The sequence below is a fragment of the Ostrinia nubilalis genome, chromosome 22 (assembly GCF_963855985.1).
Source record: "Ostrinia nubilalis chromosome 22, ilOstNubi1.1, whole genome shotgun sequence".
Classification (NCBI taxonomy): domain Eukaryota; kingdom Metazoa; phylum Arthropoda; class Insecta; order Lepidoptera; family Crambidae; genus Ostrinia; species Ostrinia nubilalis.
The window spans coordinates 8514069-8532295 of NC_087109.1; the positions used below are offsets into that span (position 1 = coordinate 8514069).

General features: G+C 38.4%; 2 protein-coding genes across 2 annotated transcripts; one reads left to right on the forward strand and one right to left on the reverse strand.

Annotated features, from left to right (window-relative positions):
* Positions 1–27: 27 nt before the first annotated feature.
* On the forward strand, positions 28–9464 carry LOC135082699 (nuclear transcription factor Y subunit gamma-like). The gene is made up of 8 exons (XM_063977475.1): positions 28–276; positions 1055–1184; positions 1664–1849; positions 2812–2940; positions 3390–3467; positions 4321–4419; positions 5327–5437; positions 8376–9464. The coding sequence occupies exons 1-8, from the start codon at positions 251–253 to the stop codon at positions 8451–8453; spliced, it is 837 nt and encodes a 278-aa protein (XP_063833545.1). The 5' UTR covers positions 28–250; the 3' UTR covers positions 8454–9464.
* Positions 9465–9688: 224 nt separating this feature from the next.
* LOC135082931 (uncharacterized) lies at positions 9689–17371 on the reverse strand. Its single transcript, XM_063977698.1, has 4 exons — positions 14572–17371; positions 14391–14487; positions 11346–11489; positions 9689–10245 (listed from the first exon to the last, which is right to left on the reverse strand). The coding sequence occupies exons 1-4, from the start codon at positions 17201–17203 to the stop codon at positions 10080–10082; spliced, it is 3039 nt and encodes a 1012-aa protein (XP_063833768.1). The 5' UTR covers positions 17204–17371; the 3' UTR covers positions 9689–10079.
* Positions 17372–18227: the final 856 nt, after the last annotated feature.

Sequence of the window (18227 nt, forward strand, 5' to 3'; positions counted from 1 at the left end):
TACATGGTAACACCGAAACAAACGTCAAGCTTGTGACTGGTCATCGCTGGACGAATCGTGGAAGTGGCGCATTTTCAGTAATTGTTGATTGGAGATCGCCAAATAATACACTGATTATTGGTTACTGTGTTTAATAAACTTTGGCCGCGTATAAATAATTCCTACTTTGATTTAGGACAAAACATTAACTCTTAGAATTAGTTAAAAGTGATTTTCTTGCGATTGCCCTTGTGCGGTTGGAACATTCAAGATGTCCGTATGCTTTTTTGTGCCTGCGTAAGTTCCCGTTTGATTACTTTATCACTTCTCAAACTAATTTGACAGGTATTTTAGAAACTTTGACGATGTAAAATTACGCCTGAAAACACTACACCACATTTCAACTTTTTACCATACCCAAAACTTTGTAATGGCATAGGTAAGTAGTTTTATTTTTTTTACATAAGAATAAATACATGTACTAAAATGTGCCGGTATGTATCATCATACACATTAGTCTATCAGTAAACTTAATCAAAAGTTACTTATAAATATACAGGGTGTCTTAAAAAAATGTTTTTTAAAATAATTTTTCATACATAATAAATAAGTATTAAAATGTTTCTGATTTGCATTTAGACAGGTCGTTTTTTTAGTATTTAATTAAGGCAATTATTAAAAGTTGGAAAAAAAATTCAATAAAATTTTTACCTTTAATATTTTGTCATTTACTTTGCTATGGCATATACCTCAAACAGATTTTATTAAGTATACTTAACTTCCTATAGGAAGTGAACAATATTTACTTAATTTGCAAATCTTGCATTACACTAAAGCCCGGTCTGTGAGCACGTAGACTTTTGTCCAATGACCCCTAGCTACCCATCCTTATCGCTCGCGCGTAATTATATTGCTGTCGCGACTGTGCGACTGGCACCCGCAGTGAGTGTGCGAGCGCGATAGCAACATAATTACGCGCGAGCGATAATGACGGGTAGCTAGGGGTCATTGGACAGAATTCTACATGCTCACGAACCAGACTATAGTCATTAATGTTGTTGTCACCTGCCTACAGTGAACAGGGCAGCGGAGTGGCCGAGGAGATAGAGACGGAGACCGTAGAGGATGCACCCCTGGAGAGCAGCCAGCAGACACTGCAGCAGTTCTGGTCGAAGGTCATGGAGGACATCAGGAAGATCACTGCTGTGAGTATAACATTATAGCCAATGTGTTATTTTTAACAAAGGGATAATAAAATAGAAATAAAAAAGAATTGCAGTTGAATGCAAGAACTTTTTCCATGGGACTGAAGTTCAAATAAATATTTAAAAAAACCACTCCTTTTTAATCAAACTTAAAAAATAGCCTGTATAGTTTTTTCTTCATAAGAAAAAATTATATTTTTTTAATATCTACTTGAAAATGAAAATGTTTTATTACACAAATAAACTTCATTAAAATACATTTTCTTAACCTTCCTTTTAGGTATAAAATGCCTTGTAGTAGGACTTCAATGAATCTATGTAGTAAATAAATAAATACAAATTAGATTTTAAATATTGGATATTAATTAAGATACAAAAGATAAACTTAACAGTCTCTGACAGTCTCTTCTAAACATTGTGAGCAAGTGTAGGCTCTACCATCCATTTCCACCTTGTAAAATAAAACCTTCCTTCTCCAGGAGGATTTTAAAACCCAAGCCCTGCCGCTGGCTCGCATCAAGAAGATCATGAAGTTAGATGAGGAGGTGAAGATGATATCGGGCGAGGCTCCTATGCTGTTCGCTAAAGCAGCCGAGATCTTCATTCATGAGTTGACGTTACGTGCCTGGTCACACACAGAGGACAACAAGCGGAGGACTCTGCAGGTGTGTTAACAAACCCTTGTATTATTTGACACATTATTACTTTTATTGATATATGACAAAGCCGAAGTGAAGGGGTCGGAGTGGCCGACTCGAGATCCGAGGAACACGGGTTCGAATCCCACCGCCGCTCGACTATTGTGGTGAGCCACTCGTAACTAGCTTATTTAGCTTAACACGAGCGGATAACGGGACTATTAGTAATTTGTGCAACACAAATTGCTTATAATCTTAAAAAAAAATGTTTACCTATGATGATCAGGTCTGAGATAATATTACAGCCCATTCAATTAAATTATTTTGGCATCCAAATAACGACACTGTTTCTGGTGAAATGCCATATGGGTAATAAAAAGTGTCTGTTTGCGTAGCTTCTAAGACTAAGAGACGTGGGACTGCAACTCTATAGCCAGGATCGACATTTAGGCCTCAATGAAACCCAACCAGTGATTGAGTAGATAGTCCCAGGGAATAAAAGTTGGCGCCACTAGCCACCTTCTGTTACTATCCAGTGGCGTCCATGTTTTAGCCACTATAGTCAGTGTCACGACCTTACGGCTGGTTTTAATGTCACGCGGACCGTCAGTACGGATCGCTCCGCACAGCCGATCTGTATGAACTGCTAGGGAGCGAGCGGTTCCTGGGGACTGTTTTACTCTAAAACAGATCGGCTGTATGGAGCGGATGCGCACTGGACGGTCCGCGTGACACTAAAACCAGCCTACGTGCTTGTGGCGCCATCTGACGAACTCATATACTGATAGTGCTCATTAAAAAATAAAATAGGCACTAGAAGAATAGTGACGCTTCTTCTCCTTGTCGTGTCGACAACAAACCTACTTACTACAGTGTCTGCCCAAAACTCTGCTACAAGATTGGTGTATGATAGTGACGCTTATGGTAATGTTTAATTCTATGAATTACAAATTTTGTTCAATTCAATACTTTTTTTTTACTGTTCATAGCGCAACGACATAGCGATGGCGATATCGAAGTCGGACCAGTTCGACTTCCTGATCGACATCGTGCCGCGACACGAGGTCAAGCCCAAGCCACGCGAGGACCCGCCGCGGGCCACCACCGTCACCGAGCAGGTATGCAGGCAGTAACAACTCTAATGTCTTTGTAATAGATGCTAATGTTCTGTGTACGGGAAACCGGACTGGTACCTATGTACAATCAGCGCCAAATAGTTTGTGACACCCAAAGTGGCCAAGAAGTTGACAACACAACCTTATTCCAACTGTAACAAAGACGTGTAGGGAACTTATTTTCTGACCCCAACCTTCTTCTGGTATAGTCTGGTCTGAATTTTGTCCAATGACCCCAAGCACCCATCCTTGTCGCTCGCGCGTAATTATGTTGCTGTCGCGCTCGCACACTCACGCCCGTCGCACAGTCGCGACAGCAATATAATTACGCGCGAGCGATAAGGATGGGTAGCTTGGGGTCATTGGACAAAATTCTACGTGCTCACAAACCGGGCTTTAGTTTTGAATGTTCATTATTTCTTTATTTGTAACAAGCGTGTGTTTTCTCGCAGCTTACGCAGCAGCACATCAGTACAGTACACAGCGGCCAGCAGCAGATTGTGGTCCAGCCGTGCGCGCAACTCGTGCAGGTACGTACATACATCTTATATGCCAGAATATCAGACAACTGTATGCCACAACTATAGATGACCCAAGCTGAACTGTCCCACCAAACTCAATGACAGGGGGGCGCTACCAGCAGCGATCCGGTATTGACGGTGGCGCCCCACTGTAAATGTTATAGATAGGACAGTTCAGTGTTTTGGAACTATAACTAAATTGATGATGCAAAGTCAAGGATCTTCTAAAATTTTCAGCCTATTTTAGTGCAATAAATGATTCTCAGTACAATTTTTCCGTCTTTGCCCCAGTAGTTTTTAAGGATCAAGGTTTTCTTTAAAAAATATTTTTTTAAATTATTTATTTATTTATTTAACATTGTTTCAACACCTTAGATTAATTATATGTATGTATAACTTTTCAGCAATGATGTACGAACCTACTCACGGGTTACTCTATTTTTTTAGAGCAAATGAAAGTTAATTTCACCGCGGTGCCCTGTAGCCTTTATTCACGTAACAAAACTTCAACGACAACAAATCGCTGAATGCGATCCTGTCGAGTAATCGTTCTATCGAAATGACCCTTAAGAATACGGATTTAGAACTGTTTTTCAATGGGACGACGTAGCAAAATGTCAATGACAACAAATCGCTGAATGCGATCCTATCGAGTAATCGTTCTATCTAATGGGGAATAGTGAACAAAAAGTTCACTTATCCCCGTTGACGGGGTTTGTCAGCGGGGAATAGTTACGCCGGTACATGTGAAAGCTACGTACACTTCACCACCGGGTACCCGGCGCCGGTTAGCCGGCAACCGGGACATGTGAAAAGGGCCTAAGGCTGTAGGCTGTCTATAAAGTATGTTATTTGTGTTCAGTCGAGCAGCAGCGGCGCGGCGAGCAGCGTGGTGTCGCCGCAGCCCGTGGCGCTGGTGCAGCAAGTGGTCACGCCTTCTGGAGAACTACAGCAGGTGCCGGTGAGTTCAGCATCATCATCATCATCCATCATTTTTCCAGCAAACAATTTTGCTTAGTATTAAAATTTTACCTTCGCACACTAACCTTAATTTAAGTAAGTGAATCCAAAACCAAATGTATCTAGGCTAAGTTTGATTAAGTAATAAATTTATTCTTATTCGTATCATCATCTTCAGCCAATAGTGTAGGAACAGCCATGAGCCACGTGATGTTTTTAATGTTATGCGTCTCGACGATGTCTCGGTTTGCATCGTGTGCAGTTTCGAGATGCACAAATGTTTACAGGGTGTTAGGTAAATGGGGTTATAAGCTGACACTAGCTTATATTAATATGTGCATATAAATGGTATGGCGAAGTCAGAAAATTGATATCACCATTTTATTTTTTTAAATTTTCATACAAAATAAAATTTATAAAATCGGATTTGTATGAAAATTAAAATAATTAAAATGAAGATATAAATTTTCTGACTTCACCATACCATTTATATGACCATGTTAACATGGGCTAGTGTCGGCTCATATACCCATTTACCTAACATCCTGTATATGCCCATGTTAACATGGGCTAGTGTTGGCTCGTATACCCATTTACCTAACACCCTGTATATGCCCATGTTAACATGGGCTAGTGTCGGCTCATATACCCATTTACCTAACACCCTGTATAGAGTTTACACCGCAACAACAAACCCTAAGTTTCAGTATAATATAATATTTAATTTAATGTTAACTCTCAATTCTATGAAATTTGTTTCTGGATTGTATCTAAATTTGCATGTCTGAAAGGACTAAAAGTGCGATTATAATATTGTTCATGTTTTCATCCTTTGTTACCACTTTTGAAGCAAATAAATTATTTCTATTTCTTCTATAATTAACATCCAATATATTGTGATCCCGCAGATCCACCTGAGCCAAGCGCAGCTGAACATGATCCGGCTGCAGGTGCAGAACAACCCGGCGCAGCCCATCCTCATCCAGGCGCAGCCGCAGCAGTCGCCGCAGATCATACAGGTATGCGGAGAGGGAGCGAGAGGCCTCCCCTGACGCTCCACCGAACCGTCGCCGACGTCCAGGACACCGCAGGAGACACTACCATCTCCATGCCCCCTCTTAAGAGCGTTTACGGCGTTTGGCGCAAAAACAGTACTTTTTCAACCCGTTACAATCATTAACCAGTAATAATAAAAATATGTTATAGGCATAAATATTTAGGCAATTTCGTCGTCTAAATAGTTAGTTGAGAAAATATTTCGATTAGTTTAGTATTTAAGAATTCTATCAAGATAAGTCCACACAGGTTATCAAATTTCCACTTTAGCGTCAATTTACAAGCTGAAATTTTTATAAAAAATACTGTGAAAACGATATAACAAATATTTATATCCTATAGCATAGGTCCTTAGGCAAATAGTTAATTGAGAAAATTCTTAGATTTAAGCATTTTACAATAAGAAATAACAAAATCAAAGAACGCGAAATAACCAAAAATCAAAGTGAGTTTTACACCATTACTCTTCTTTAATTCAACATAAAAATAGCTTAATATAATAAAATAACATCTTCTTTAAAATATTTACTTTGAAACGATATATACTTCATTGTTATTGTTTTGCTATAAACATTTGAAAACTATTAAAAAACGCCGCGCGCGAATCATTTCCAATGATGCCCCTTGAAATACCGCGCTTCGCGTAAACGCTCTTAAGGGTCCTCGGCCACTAGACACGGGGGTGTTTGGTGGCCGCTAAAGGAGGACCCGTGGCGGCGGCGCGCGCATGTGTTCACGCGCACCGTTAGCGAAGACCAGGGGAGGTACTACTGTACTACCCCTGAAGCACAGTAGATAAATCAAACAGTACGGAAGCTTCATACAAACGCTCGAAATCAGACTCACGCACACAGACGCACGCTTTACACGAGCTCTAAGCGAACCTCGCAGTCCATCCGTCGCGAGTGTCGCGCGCGTTGCGTTTTTAATACTAATTTTATTGCATCCACTGTCCGCTGTATTTTTAAAAACATGCCACGAGTGTATTGCGTAGTTTACGGCTACTTTAACTCGGCATCTACAAAACCAGAACTTTCATTTTTTAAACTTTCCTAATAATTCTGAATGGTAAAAATTATTGAATATTACTTTTTAAATAAAATGCTTACATCTGATTTTGTAATAGTTATTTTTAAATTACGTAATTACGCTTCTTAACAATTTGTGTGTTCTATTTGATAAAGTAATTTGCTTAGTGCGCTTTTGTACTAAGTGATGAATTGTACCTAATTTAATATTTTTTAACTACATAGTCAAATAATTTATTAAATTACGTATTTGATAATTAAATAACCTAAATAAACGTTTTAATAAATAAGTAAGTAAAAACCTTATTAAATATATAAAGATTAAGAGTGACAACCCTAACACTCAGTTGAAGTGTAGGTATTTAACTCGACGAAAGGGCTTAGTTTCCGTACTGCTTTAGCTCATATATTTACTGTTCCTGAAGCCAGTCGTCGCTTGCTCAAACAGAGCGAGCCACAGTCTGGGGCGGAGCCGCGAAAGAATGTCTAGGCCGTCTAGCTCGGACAATAACTCGCAGCACCGTCCCAAAGACTTCGGGAGGCCACCGTCAGGTTTTAGTGAGTAGGCCCTGCCCATCTGGCAGGGAGAGCCTTACATAACCCACTGGTTCCCCCGGGCCAGTGGTTGCAATTTCATGCATTTCCTGACGAAAAAAAAAAAAGATCATACAGGTATACAGGGTGGACACCATTAGTGATCTCAGTCGATTAATTCTAAACTATACAAGACTAGCTTTTGACCGCGGCTTAACCCGCGTGGAGTTTAGTCTGTCACAATTCGTCATAAATTATAGCCTATATGTTATTCTGAGTAATAAACAATAATACTGTAAAGTTTCATCAAAATCCATTCAGTAGTTTTTGCGTGAAAGAGTAACAAACATGTTAACATCCAGACATCCATACAAACTTTTGCATTTATATTAGTCGGATATCAAAAAACTAGTTACTGATCCTGAAAGTGCTTCATAAGCTCTATCAAACGGTAATACGTCAAGCTAAACAGTAGAATCTTATGCAGTTGTAATAAAGAGCTATAGTGCATCAAAAAATGTATAGTGCAGTCAGTTGGCAACTCCCGTCTCAAGGTCCCGTCCTTTGCTTTTTGACAATAGTAACTGAGTTTCTTCCGCCACTTCTTCTCAGCACTAGCCCATGTGTTGTCCCGTAGTGGCGATAGGGCAAGCTATATTTGGGACGTGTATAAGTGCCCTGGAAAGGGTCTATGTACTGAACTATACTATTTGAATTTGAACAGGCCTGTTCATCTCCGCGAGTTTACATCGAAAACAAAACACGCACGATGGCCCACCTACAGGATACTATTCGACAAGGCCTCACATACGAGCGAACATTGACTCACGCACGCGTATTCTTTTGTATGATGGACGAAAATAAAAAAAATGGTGTACTAAATACTGTGCAGTACTTATTTAACTGCCTAAATAATAATAAAAACACATAATGTACTTTTTTAAGTTGCCTCAAGACACTGAGAGGTAAATAAGTAGTTAATATTATTCATGATAATTCATGCTAAATCGTGTATTTCCTCCGCCATTTTCCGCAGTTTGTCACCTCACGTCACATCATTTTACCGAAGTCAGCCCTATAGCTTGGGCGCAGTGCCGATCACTGACGTTTGTCAACAAAATGGTGCTTGACTCTTGAGACAGGCTAAATTACACCATATTGTTAATGACATTGAGCATAATTTTTTTAAATACCTTCGCGAAGTAAAACTTCTGTACGTAGTACTTATTATTATTCTGTGATTTGAATAAGACAGTGGCGCCCCTGTCGAATAAGATCCTATCATTTGCTAATATTCTTCCAAGAACATCTTATTAACTATCTTTGAATTTGTTTCCAGGTATCGTCGCAAGCGCAGCACCAGCCCCAACAACAAGTATTCCTGGCGCAAGTGGCCACCAGCCAAGACGACTCATAGTGTTCGGCCGAATCCACTCTCGACAATACGGATGACGTCACGGTCAAGTTCGAAGATTAAATTCGAATTGGAATATAGCTCGCGCAATTAAAGTTGAGGCCATCAAGACATGCAAAGATTTGTCTGTCTGTATACGTTGATGCAGTCAGACTTACAAATGCTTTCTGTCTCGCTTGCAGACATTTTACAAGAGCGTGGCAACTATAGGCCTAGGACCTCACTCAGTGCCTGGGGTATGGGAGCGGTACGGAAAGATGTATTTGAGATGTCAAACGTTAGAGAGATTTTAGATATGCTTCAGATTTGGATGCTCTGTCACGCCAATGTGTGTCAATGTCAGCCTAGGCGCAGACCACCGATTTTTAGTTGGCCGATAGTTGGATCACGCTGGTAATTAGTATGGAGATGTATGAAAGTGCGCACATTACACCGATTTGGTATCGGCCGATTCTAAATGTGTATTGCTTTCTGTATTCAAATATTTAATCAGTGAAGTGTTATAGCCTCAACTTTCTTTGAGCGAACTATACGCGTGTGCGACTTCACCCATAGACAATATCGGATTCATTCATTCGAGATGTGGATTTTAAACAAGTCACGTGGTCAACTCATGTGATATTTAGGTTTTAGTGCTGTTTAAGTGTATGATGTAGGTATATCATAAGTTCGTTATAATATTTTTATTTATCAATATTATTATGACAGACACTGTGTTCGGTTGCTTAAAGTACCGAGTGTGGTTTTACTAAATTTTGTGATTAATTATAAGATTTAACCGAAGCATAGTTTGCGAGCATTCGTTAGGGTTTAACGCGAACATTTGTTCGCGAATCAAATAGATTGAGAGTGCAGCAGGAGAATATGAACCGTTGCCAGATAGTATAAGGTCTAAATTGACGTGATCATTAACCGAACGCTCGCTAGATAAGTTATTGGGAATTCTTGTACATTTTAATGCTAGTTACAATTACTCTCTGTATATAATATTGAAATAAAGTTAATTTTAAGATATTTACTCTTTCATTACATTTCCTTCAAGAAAAAATCCAGAAATATATTGAATTATTTATTAAAAAATTAAATCTTACGCATGTATTTTCACAATGTAATCAACAACATAAACGTTATTATTTGATAACATTCGATAGAATCAATTAATTTATTTAAATTAATAAACAACAATTTAAAATCAACGAATAACACTTAAAAAGTAACTTAAAAATTAACACTTCTAGTTGAAAAAAAAAAATAGATTGAAAAAATCTATGGTTTGGAGATAAGCAGAAGACTGTGCATTCTCTAAAGTTTTATTACCTTATTATAAGAGAGAGAGAGAAGACAAATTGCACGAGGCAATGTGAATATACCTTTGTCTCTCTCACTCACCTTGAAATTCTGAGATGTGCAAGAGAGAGAATCGCAGCTTTTGCAGTTATCTTGTGCAGCCTATAGTTTAAGCTCAAAGTTTGTAGTTACGTACAGTCAGCGTCAAATAGTTCGTGACACCCAAAGTAGCCAAAAAGTTCGCAACACGTCTTTGTTACAATTGGAATAAGGTTGTGTTATCAATTTTTTGGCCACTTTAGGTATCACTTTTTGAGTCTGACTATACTATACAAGACGAGTTCACAGGGTTTTCCTGTATTTCTTCTTGTCTATGCGAGCTAGTGTAGCGTTCAGGTCTTCCCTGAGCAGACTGACCATGGCTTGTTTCTTCCTACAGTCGTCCCGGATGAGAGCCGCAGCCTGGACTTTGAGATTTTCCATGAACTCTGCGTCCATATCTTGCGATCTGAATATTATAAAAATAGTAGTTTTAGGATGGGTGTTTTTGATATTTAAAATCAATCCTAATCAAAATCCGTCCTTCAACTGCCAAATTTCAATCTGTATTCGATCAAATTTAAACAAAATGAGAGAGTAAAAGCATCAAAAAAGTCTTATAAATAATATGAAAATGTAAAAACATCAAAAACCGTAGATATTTTGACCGAATACATTGAAATATGACAGTTAATGGACGGATTTGGATTGGGATCGATTATAAAATACGGCGTTAGTCGTCGGACTTAAATAGGGTGTCATTTTAAGTATCTACTGATCAAATGCAATAACTGTCCTACAGAAACAATATTGGCTAATTACTGATGTCAATTTGTATGGGAAGGTTTTTTTAAAACTTGAACTTCTTTCTCTTGGGCATAGTGGTTGCCACAGATCACAGAAAATCAAGGGAGATGTGACAAGGGGGCGGTACCGGTGTCGCAGCAATATGCCCAAAAACAGATGCATGACACACACTCTTCGCGACATAGGGTCTTATTACAAAAAAGTTAAACCCCGGACGAACTCTGGTTTAAAATGACATTTCCATACTAAATGTCAATTTAAACCAGAGTTCAAACTGAGACTAACTTTTTGTAATAAGGGGGTTATTGTTTTTATTTTGATTATTTTGTGTGTGTCAATTCCTAATGCGACACTTGAGTTTCGAACTCGGCGCATTAGTTGGCATCACTCTATATCTCTATGGTGGTTGCATTTGAGACGTATAATCAATGCTTTTTGTTGGATCCGTAGAAGCGTAGTGTAAAATGACCAAGGATATTGATATTTATTATTTATTTATCCATACTTGTAGAGCTATCCTGTATACTAATGCGGGGAAAGCTTTATATAAAACTAGCTGACCCGGCGAACTTTGTTCCGCCTTAATGGCAATAAATAAGCAGACTTTTTTTTATTTCGAACGGGATAAAAAGTATCCTATGTCCTTCTCCTGGCTCTAAACTACCTCCCTGACAATTTTCAGCTAAATCGGTTCAGCCGTTCTTGAGTTATAAGTGGAGTAACTAACACGACTTTCTTTTTATATTATATAGATTCAATCACCTCTTGTCCAATTCCGTGAATTTTTCGTCCATAACCTTGACTACCCGCGCCAAGATGTCCGAAGCGACTGTTTTGTATAACTTGCGCCGTTCTTGCTTCACCTCGTTGAGATGCTTTTGCGCCTCCACAAACATGTGAATGAACCTGTAACATAATAATTGCTTTTGAGTAACCCGTGGAAGAAGAATGCTTCTAAGTAACCCGTGGATATCATAAGAGGCGAGAAAGTATGAAAATATGCAAACATCAGGCCTATGCAACTTGTCTGGCCAGCGTAGGGAGTGTAGGTAAAATCTTCCATTTACCTCTGGTAAAGAGTGTCATCCTGTTGTAGTGGAGACTTACGGCCGAATACTGAAACGCCATTTAAATATTTGACGGCTTCTCAAATAGTTAAGCAGCTCCTAAACTTACATTTCGCATACTCAAAACAATATCTGAGCAGTTCTCAATTTTTAAGCACCTCTCAAATTAAGTTGCACTCAAACGCCACTTAAATGAATTTTCGCATACTGAAACGCCATTCAACGCTAAGCATTACTCAAACAACTGTCAAATCGTCTTAAGCAGCTGTTAAATTTGAGAGTGCTTGCGCGGTATCTTAAATCCTATTCTTATACCTAAATCGACCTAAATAGTGGTAAATAATGTGTGTCATCGTTATCATTTCTTTCGAGGTTTGAGGAAATACCTAGATCTAATCGCAGGAACGCAATAATGCTGAACGCTATTGAAAAATATTATAATGACATGCAATTCCGAGCGAGGTTCCGCATCTCTAAAGAAACGGTGTTGTGTCTGGATTCATAATTTGGAAGCTCTTTGAAACCCCTCACCAAACGCCATACAACCAGTGGACCAAATACTTATTATATTATAACCCTACTGTTCTACGCAACGGGAAGGTATGAACGTGTACTAGGTGATATCTTCCACATCGAACAGCCAACTGTGCATCGTATAGTGCACAAAGTAACAACCAAAATAGCTGCTATGAAATCGCTTTACATAAACATGCTTATTTCTGAGGAATAATATGGGGACATCGCATAGTAGCATTTCCACAGATATGGATTAGAGTAGATACAGCAAGTTGATCGTCAAAGCGTGCCATTCCGATATGTCCAAATGGACATACATGGTCGAGTGATGTTCATGTAATCCGATTACAACAATCGGTTACGATGATTTTACGAGGACAGTAGTACGAACACGGTAGAAAGAAGAAATTATTTACGGATTGAGAATTGTAATTAACAGCACAAGTAACAAATAATTAATTAGAATAAAGTAGCAGTAGAAGAAGTATAAAGTAGCATTGTTTTTAATACATATCCTGCGATGTACTCTTAAGAGTTAAAACCATGGTCCGTGTATGTAGTGCACTCATACCGATCACAAGGAACCGTACTTACTTTTATAACAATAAGACACACACTGATCCATGTATTCATGCACTTGATCAATTGTTGTCTTGAAACGCTGGTAGGGTAAAAAAAATAACGAGATTTGACGATTTGTAAGAATTAATTTATTTAAAAAGGTAAATAAAGATGTTTTTGGTTTTGTATTTAACAAATTATCAGTTTTATCGGAATTAATTAATTGTCGAATCGAGTCACACGATATCTTTCGATGACTTTGCGAATGCAGTACGATGATACGATTATTTTTACGTTGCGGCAATCACTAAAATTCGCTAAAATGACACTAATGACGTTTAAAAAGTGGCACGCTCGGCTTCATACAAATTTTTTCACATGCTGCATCTATCTATATCTGTGAGCATTTCCAAGAGTTGTTGATTTGTCAATTTGATGCTCTGTCTGTCAACAATGATAAATGTCAATTGTGGTTACGTTTCGGTCCACGATCGCCACTTAATAGATTTCAACAATAAAAAGTATCACCCTTAAAATTATTTTTTAATTAAATAAAAATGCAAGCATTAATTTTTTTATATGATAAAACGAGATTTATGTATAATAGAAACTAAAAATAAACTGTTGTATGTTAAGTTGATTGAGTAATATTTCCATAAAAGACAATACATAACCAAACGATGCTGCGTGTAATGGATAAAAAACGTAAAGTTATCATTTGTGTAAATGAAAACATACTTTTTTTGGTAAATGTTGCCATTATGTAAACATTTGAGAGCTGCTTAGCTGATCACGGCTTCAAATCCGTTGAGTGGCGTTTGAGAATACCATTTAAAATTGAAGGATACTTAAATTTAGGAGCCCGTCAGCTGAGTGACAGATTTGAGTAGTGTTTCAGTATTCGGCCGTTAGGCCCAGAACAGACGGTGAAACGCAACTACAACGAAACTGCAACTTTCTGATGATTCTGATGAATGAAACTGAAAGTTTCAAACTGGTCGCGTCATGTGTGGTCTCTCAACGGACGCTACGGCAGAAACTTAGATGCAACTCAAAAGTAACTAGCAGTTGCAGTTGCGTTTCACCGTCTGTTCTGGGCCTAATGACATGATTATGATGAAGTAACTAGATAACTTGTTCAGAGTTAGACCACGTTAGACACTTCAAAGGTATGCTACAATTTATTAAGATCGTTTGACGTCACTTAGCCTAGGCCATAAAGTTAATATTCCTTCTATGGCCTAGGCGCAGACCATCGATTTTTTGTTGGCCGATAGTTGGACCCGATTCTAATTTGTGTAAAGAATCGGCCGATTCCAAATCGATGTAATATGCGCACTTCCATACTGATTAACTGCCCGACAAAAAATCGGTGGTCTGCTCCTAGGCTTAGGGCTATATTTCACCGGGACACCATGGCGGCGCAACCAGTCGCCGGCTACCAACAAAATGTATACAGCTTTGCGCAACCAATCGGACACCAGGTGAGTAACTCTCTATAGAGCTGTATACATTTTGTTGATAGCCGGCGACTGGTTGCGCCGCCATGGTGTCCCGGTGAAATATAGCCCTTACTCATCAACTCAACCGAACACTATTGACTAAATAATTGTTTGCATTAAAAAAATATATCTAGAGAAAGCTTTTGATGCTAAATACTTACTTTTTACTGGTGTTCTGATGTATTTCAACAAGAGTGGTGTCGAGTTTTTCCATAACGTTCTCAATGTTTTCTTGAATAGATGCGCTCACACTCTCCGCTAAAATCAAAGAACAAGGATCAATACAGCTAAGTATAACAATAGAATAATGTTATAATTTTTATAGATACAGTTGATATTTACCTTTGCTTACGGGTGCATTTCTTCTAAACCACTCATTGACGCTGGAAACGCTCGGTCCACTCTCAGAGATGGACACAACAGTATCTTCTGCTTTCCTTCTTTTCACGTTGCTTATTACTGGACTCTTTGACTTCCTCTTCCTTGTTTTTTCAACTTCTATTACCGTAGAAGAACTGATTTCTTTATCCTCGATTTTTGACGATGAAGACCCTGGACTAGACATTTCTTCCCTTTTAGATTTGTACAAGTAGTTTGGCTTCAAATCGTCTTTCAATTCTTTCTCCAAGTTACTGATGATGCTTCCTAGTTTCTTAATGGATGTGGCTACTGACGTATCATTCCTTGCCTTAAAATCACTGAACAATTTTATTGGGGATATTAAAGACTTTCGGTTCTCTTGAGAGAGCTTAGTTTTGATTTTCTTGGGCGTTACATTTCTCGCTTCAAGTACGGGAGACACGGTATCATTACTAGTCGTATCATTTTTGTTACAATCACGGCGAGATCGCAACCGTTTCGTATATACCTTTTTGGGTTCTTCTAAATTAATATACTTTTCTTGCTTATGTTTCTTACTATGCTTTTCGTTAGGCTTGATAGATTCTTCAGATTCATTGTGTGATGGAACTTCTTCGTCAATCTTTTTCTTGTTCTCAGAATGAGTAGATTTAGTCTTTTTAGTGTTAGGTCTACTATCGTTGCTTGAATTGAATTCCAATGATATCTTATCTATTTTTTGGACGGGCGACTCATCATTATCTGATGATGATTCTTTTTCCATAACATGTTTATTGTACTTTTGTTTTTGTTTAGTATCTTGTTTTGAAGTTGCCTTTGAGTAGCTAGAATCTGTATCCGAATTCCGCCTTGAGGGAAGCCATCGAGAAATATCTTCAAGCGAGAGTCGCGAAACAGATACAACTGGAGATTTAAACTTAGAACGCTTATCAGTGTTAAGAACTCGAGTGCTGACAGAATCGGTCGAATCTTTCCTTTCTTTATTCGCCGGCGACTCATTCACCACTTCCCTGAGTTTATCCAAGTAGTCTCTAACAGACTGGTTTTGATACTCGACGTCTAAATCGCGTGGTTTAATTTTTTCCGTGAGCAATTCTGCGTTAGGTGGTTGTTCATCGGAATCTCCATGAGCTGTTATCGGAGACTTTCCAACAGTTTCTATCGATACTTCCGACTTGGCATCCGATATTTTTGTCAAGTTGATTACTTGTTGTGTTTCTTTCTTAGCCTTCTTCTTTTCAACTGCTTTTTCCTTCTTTACTCGTAGTATAGTAGCGCTGTCTGCCTTTCCATCATAATTTTCTGATAAATCTATAACAGCATTCTTAGCATTGGTCTTTTTCTTCAACGGCTTTTCTGAAACTTCGACAATTTCGTTTGACACATCGGATAATTTAGAGTAATTGCCAGCTTTGTTAAACTCATCAGTGATATTCATAGTTGGACTATAATTAATGTGTTCAACATCAGACAATAAATTTTGAGTCGTGTTTGTCTCATTTATGTACGCTTCAGGGCCATCTTGATATATTTCCTTAAATTTCTGTAGCATCTTTGCCGACACGGAATCATTGGCATCATTATTCGGTTCTTGAATCGTTTCTACATTTAGACCTGGTAAAGGACTGATAGTTCTATCATCGTTGTCCTTTTCAATGACTAAAGTATTCAGTTTAAGGTTTTTCTCTTTTTTCAAAGATAATGCCTCTGTTCTCTTATTCTTCCTAGTTGTTTTCTTCGGTTTTTCATTCGTCTCCTTAACCTCAACGACAGTATCATCTGGGATAGGTTCCATTTGTGGTTTTACGGGTAATATCAGCTTTGGTTCTTCAGGAATTCTTTCAGGTGGTTTGTCTAGTACTAGTGATGTATTTAGTTCTTCCGGGGCATTCTTCCTCATTTTTTCATCAATTATATCATTAACTGGTTTTACTAAACGTGATTTTGGCTGAGTTTTTTTGCGTCTAACTGTTCTTTTCTTTTTTGGGGCACTCTTTTTATTTGTTTCATCTGAAGATTTAGTTTCAGAATAATTGACGCGATTGATCGATCGGCCTAATCGAGTCAAAATCGAATCACCGCTGGCAACAGTTGTAGAACTGATGCGTTTTTGGACTTCGATTTTCTTCTGTTTAAAATCCTCGTCTTCACTATCGCTTGTGAAATTGTAAACAGCTAAATCGTTTTGAGTGTTCTTGTCAATCACTGTAAGAGTATCTGGACATTCCACTTTGCTTTTCAAGTTATTGAAGATATCATTCATTTTTTTCGTGCGCGGTGAAGGAGAGTCTATAGTTTTGGCTGTGCTTTTTCTGTTACGCGGCTGTCTCAATCGTTTCTGGCGGTCCATCTCAATGTCTTTGTAGCTCGTAGCTTTATACTTCGGTGTGTGAACCTTGGACGTTTTGAAATCTTTATCCTCGTCCATCTCTGTTACTAGTATTACCCTCTCATGTTCGCTTTCGTCTTTGGGCGAGTACAATTTACGTTTTCTGCGAATCAACGCCGTGTCTAAGTCGACAGATATGTTTGATGGCGATTTTGACACACGCTCAGGTGTTTTTAGAGTTTTAGCAGCAACATCTACATGGTCTGCTTTTTTTACTGGAGACATGTTAGAAGCTATTTCCAGTTCTAGTTTATTCTTCTTCTTCCTTGCATTCGCTCGCGTCTTAGCTGTTTTTTTAGTGTTGAATGTCAATTTGATGCTTTTTTGTTTTGTGCTTGTCTCCTTTGCATCTATGTTTTCAGAATTGTTGTCAGTGGATTTTTTCTCGATGTTACTAATTTGCACATTTTCTTCAGGATTAATCACATCCATATCAGCAATATCGATCAAATCCATTTCCGTTGTTTCACGGTTCAGTATTTCTGCACACTTCTCAAAATCGTTACACACTTTGTCCACAATAGAGTTCAGACATTCTATAATGTCTATATCGTAAACATCAATCTGTTCAACATCCAAATTGTTATCTTCACGAATCATAAGACAATCTTCGAATTGTTCACTTTCTGAACTGGTTTCGTTGATTTTTCTGGCTAAAGTTGGACTGATCACGATTTCCCCGCGATTGTTCTCTGAAATGTGCTGCGAAAAAAATTGTTCAACGTCTTCTACATTAAACATGTTCCCTTCATTTATATGTGTTCTATTTTCATTTACTACCTTCGCTTTTATATTCCTTTTTCTAACGTTCACAAAATTCAGCGGCGTATCATAGACAACGTCGTTTGACTCATCTGTAGTCGTATTGCTTATAACGGTGCAAGTTTTTCCAGCAACTGGTTTATTCTGAACCACATCAGTGTTTTCTTTCTCGATTGGTTTGTCTATTGCTGCATTGTTTATTTCAGTCGGTTCCTGTGTTTTTTTATTATCGCCGGTGTTGATTCCGCTGTCTCTCAATTCTTTTTCGTTATCTTTCTGTAGTGCCTCTTGTACTAGCAAATCGACAATATTGTCAGGTTGGAAGTTTTTATTCTTGGTCAGGCGTTCTAGTGTGTCGTTTATGACGGATTCGTCTGATCCTATAGTGGCGACTAGGAGACAGCTTGTGGAGTGATCGTCGTCTTTAGCTGCTGGTGAGAGGTACCGGCTGATTTTAGACTTGTTGTGGACCTCGCCGTCGCTTTGC

Coding starts and splice junctions, on each gene's coding strand:
- LOC135082699 (XM_063977475.1), top strand. CDS start 251: ATGTCCGTATGCTTTTTTGTGCCTGC. Junction 277..1,054: donor GTATGCTTTTTTGTGCCTGC/GTAAGTTCCCGT, acceptor ACCTGCCTACAG/TGAACAGGGCAGCGGAGTGG. Junction 4,420..5,326: donor GAGAACTACAGCAGGTGCCG/GTGAGTTCAGCA, acceptor GTGATCCCGCAG/ATCCACCTGAGCCAAGCGCA.
- LOC135082931 (XM_063977698.1), bottom strand. CDS start 17,203: ATGTCTCCAGTAAAAAAAGCAGACCATGTAGATGTTGCTGCTAAAACT. Junction 11,490..14,390: donor CATCAGAACACCAGTAAAAA/GTAAGTATTTAG, acceptor ATTATGTTACAG/GTTCATTCACATGTTTGTGG. Junction 10,246..11,345: donor TTCACGGAATTGGACAAGAG/GTGATTGAATCT, acceptor TATAATATTCAG/ATCGCAAGATATGGACGCAG.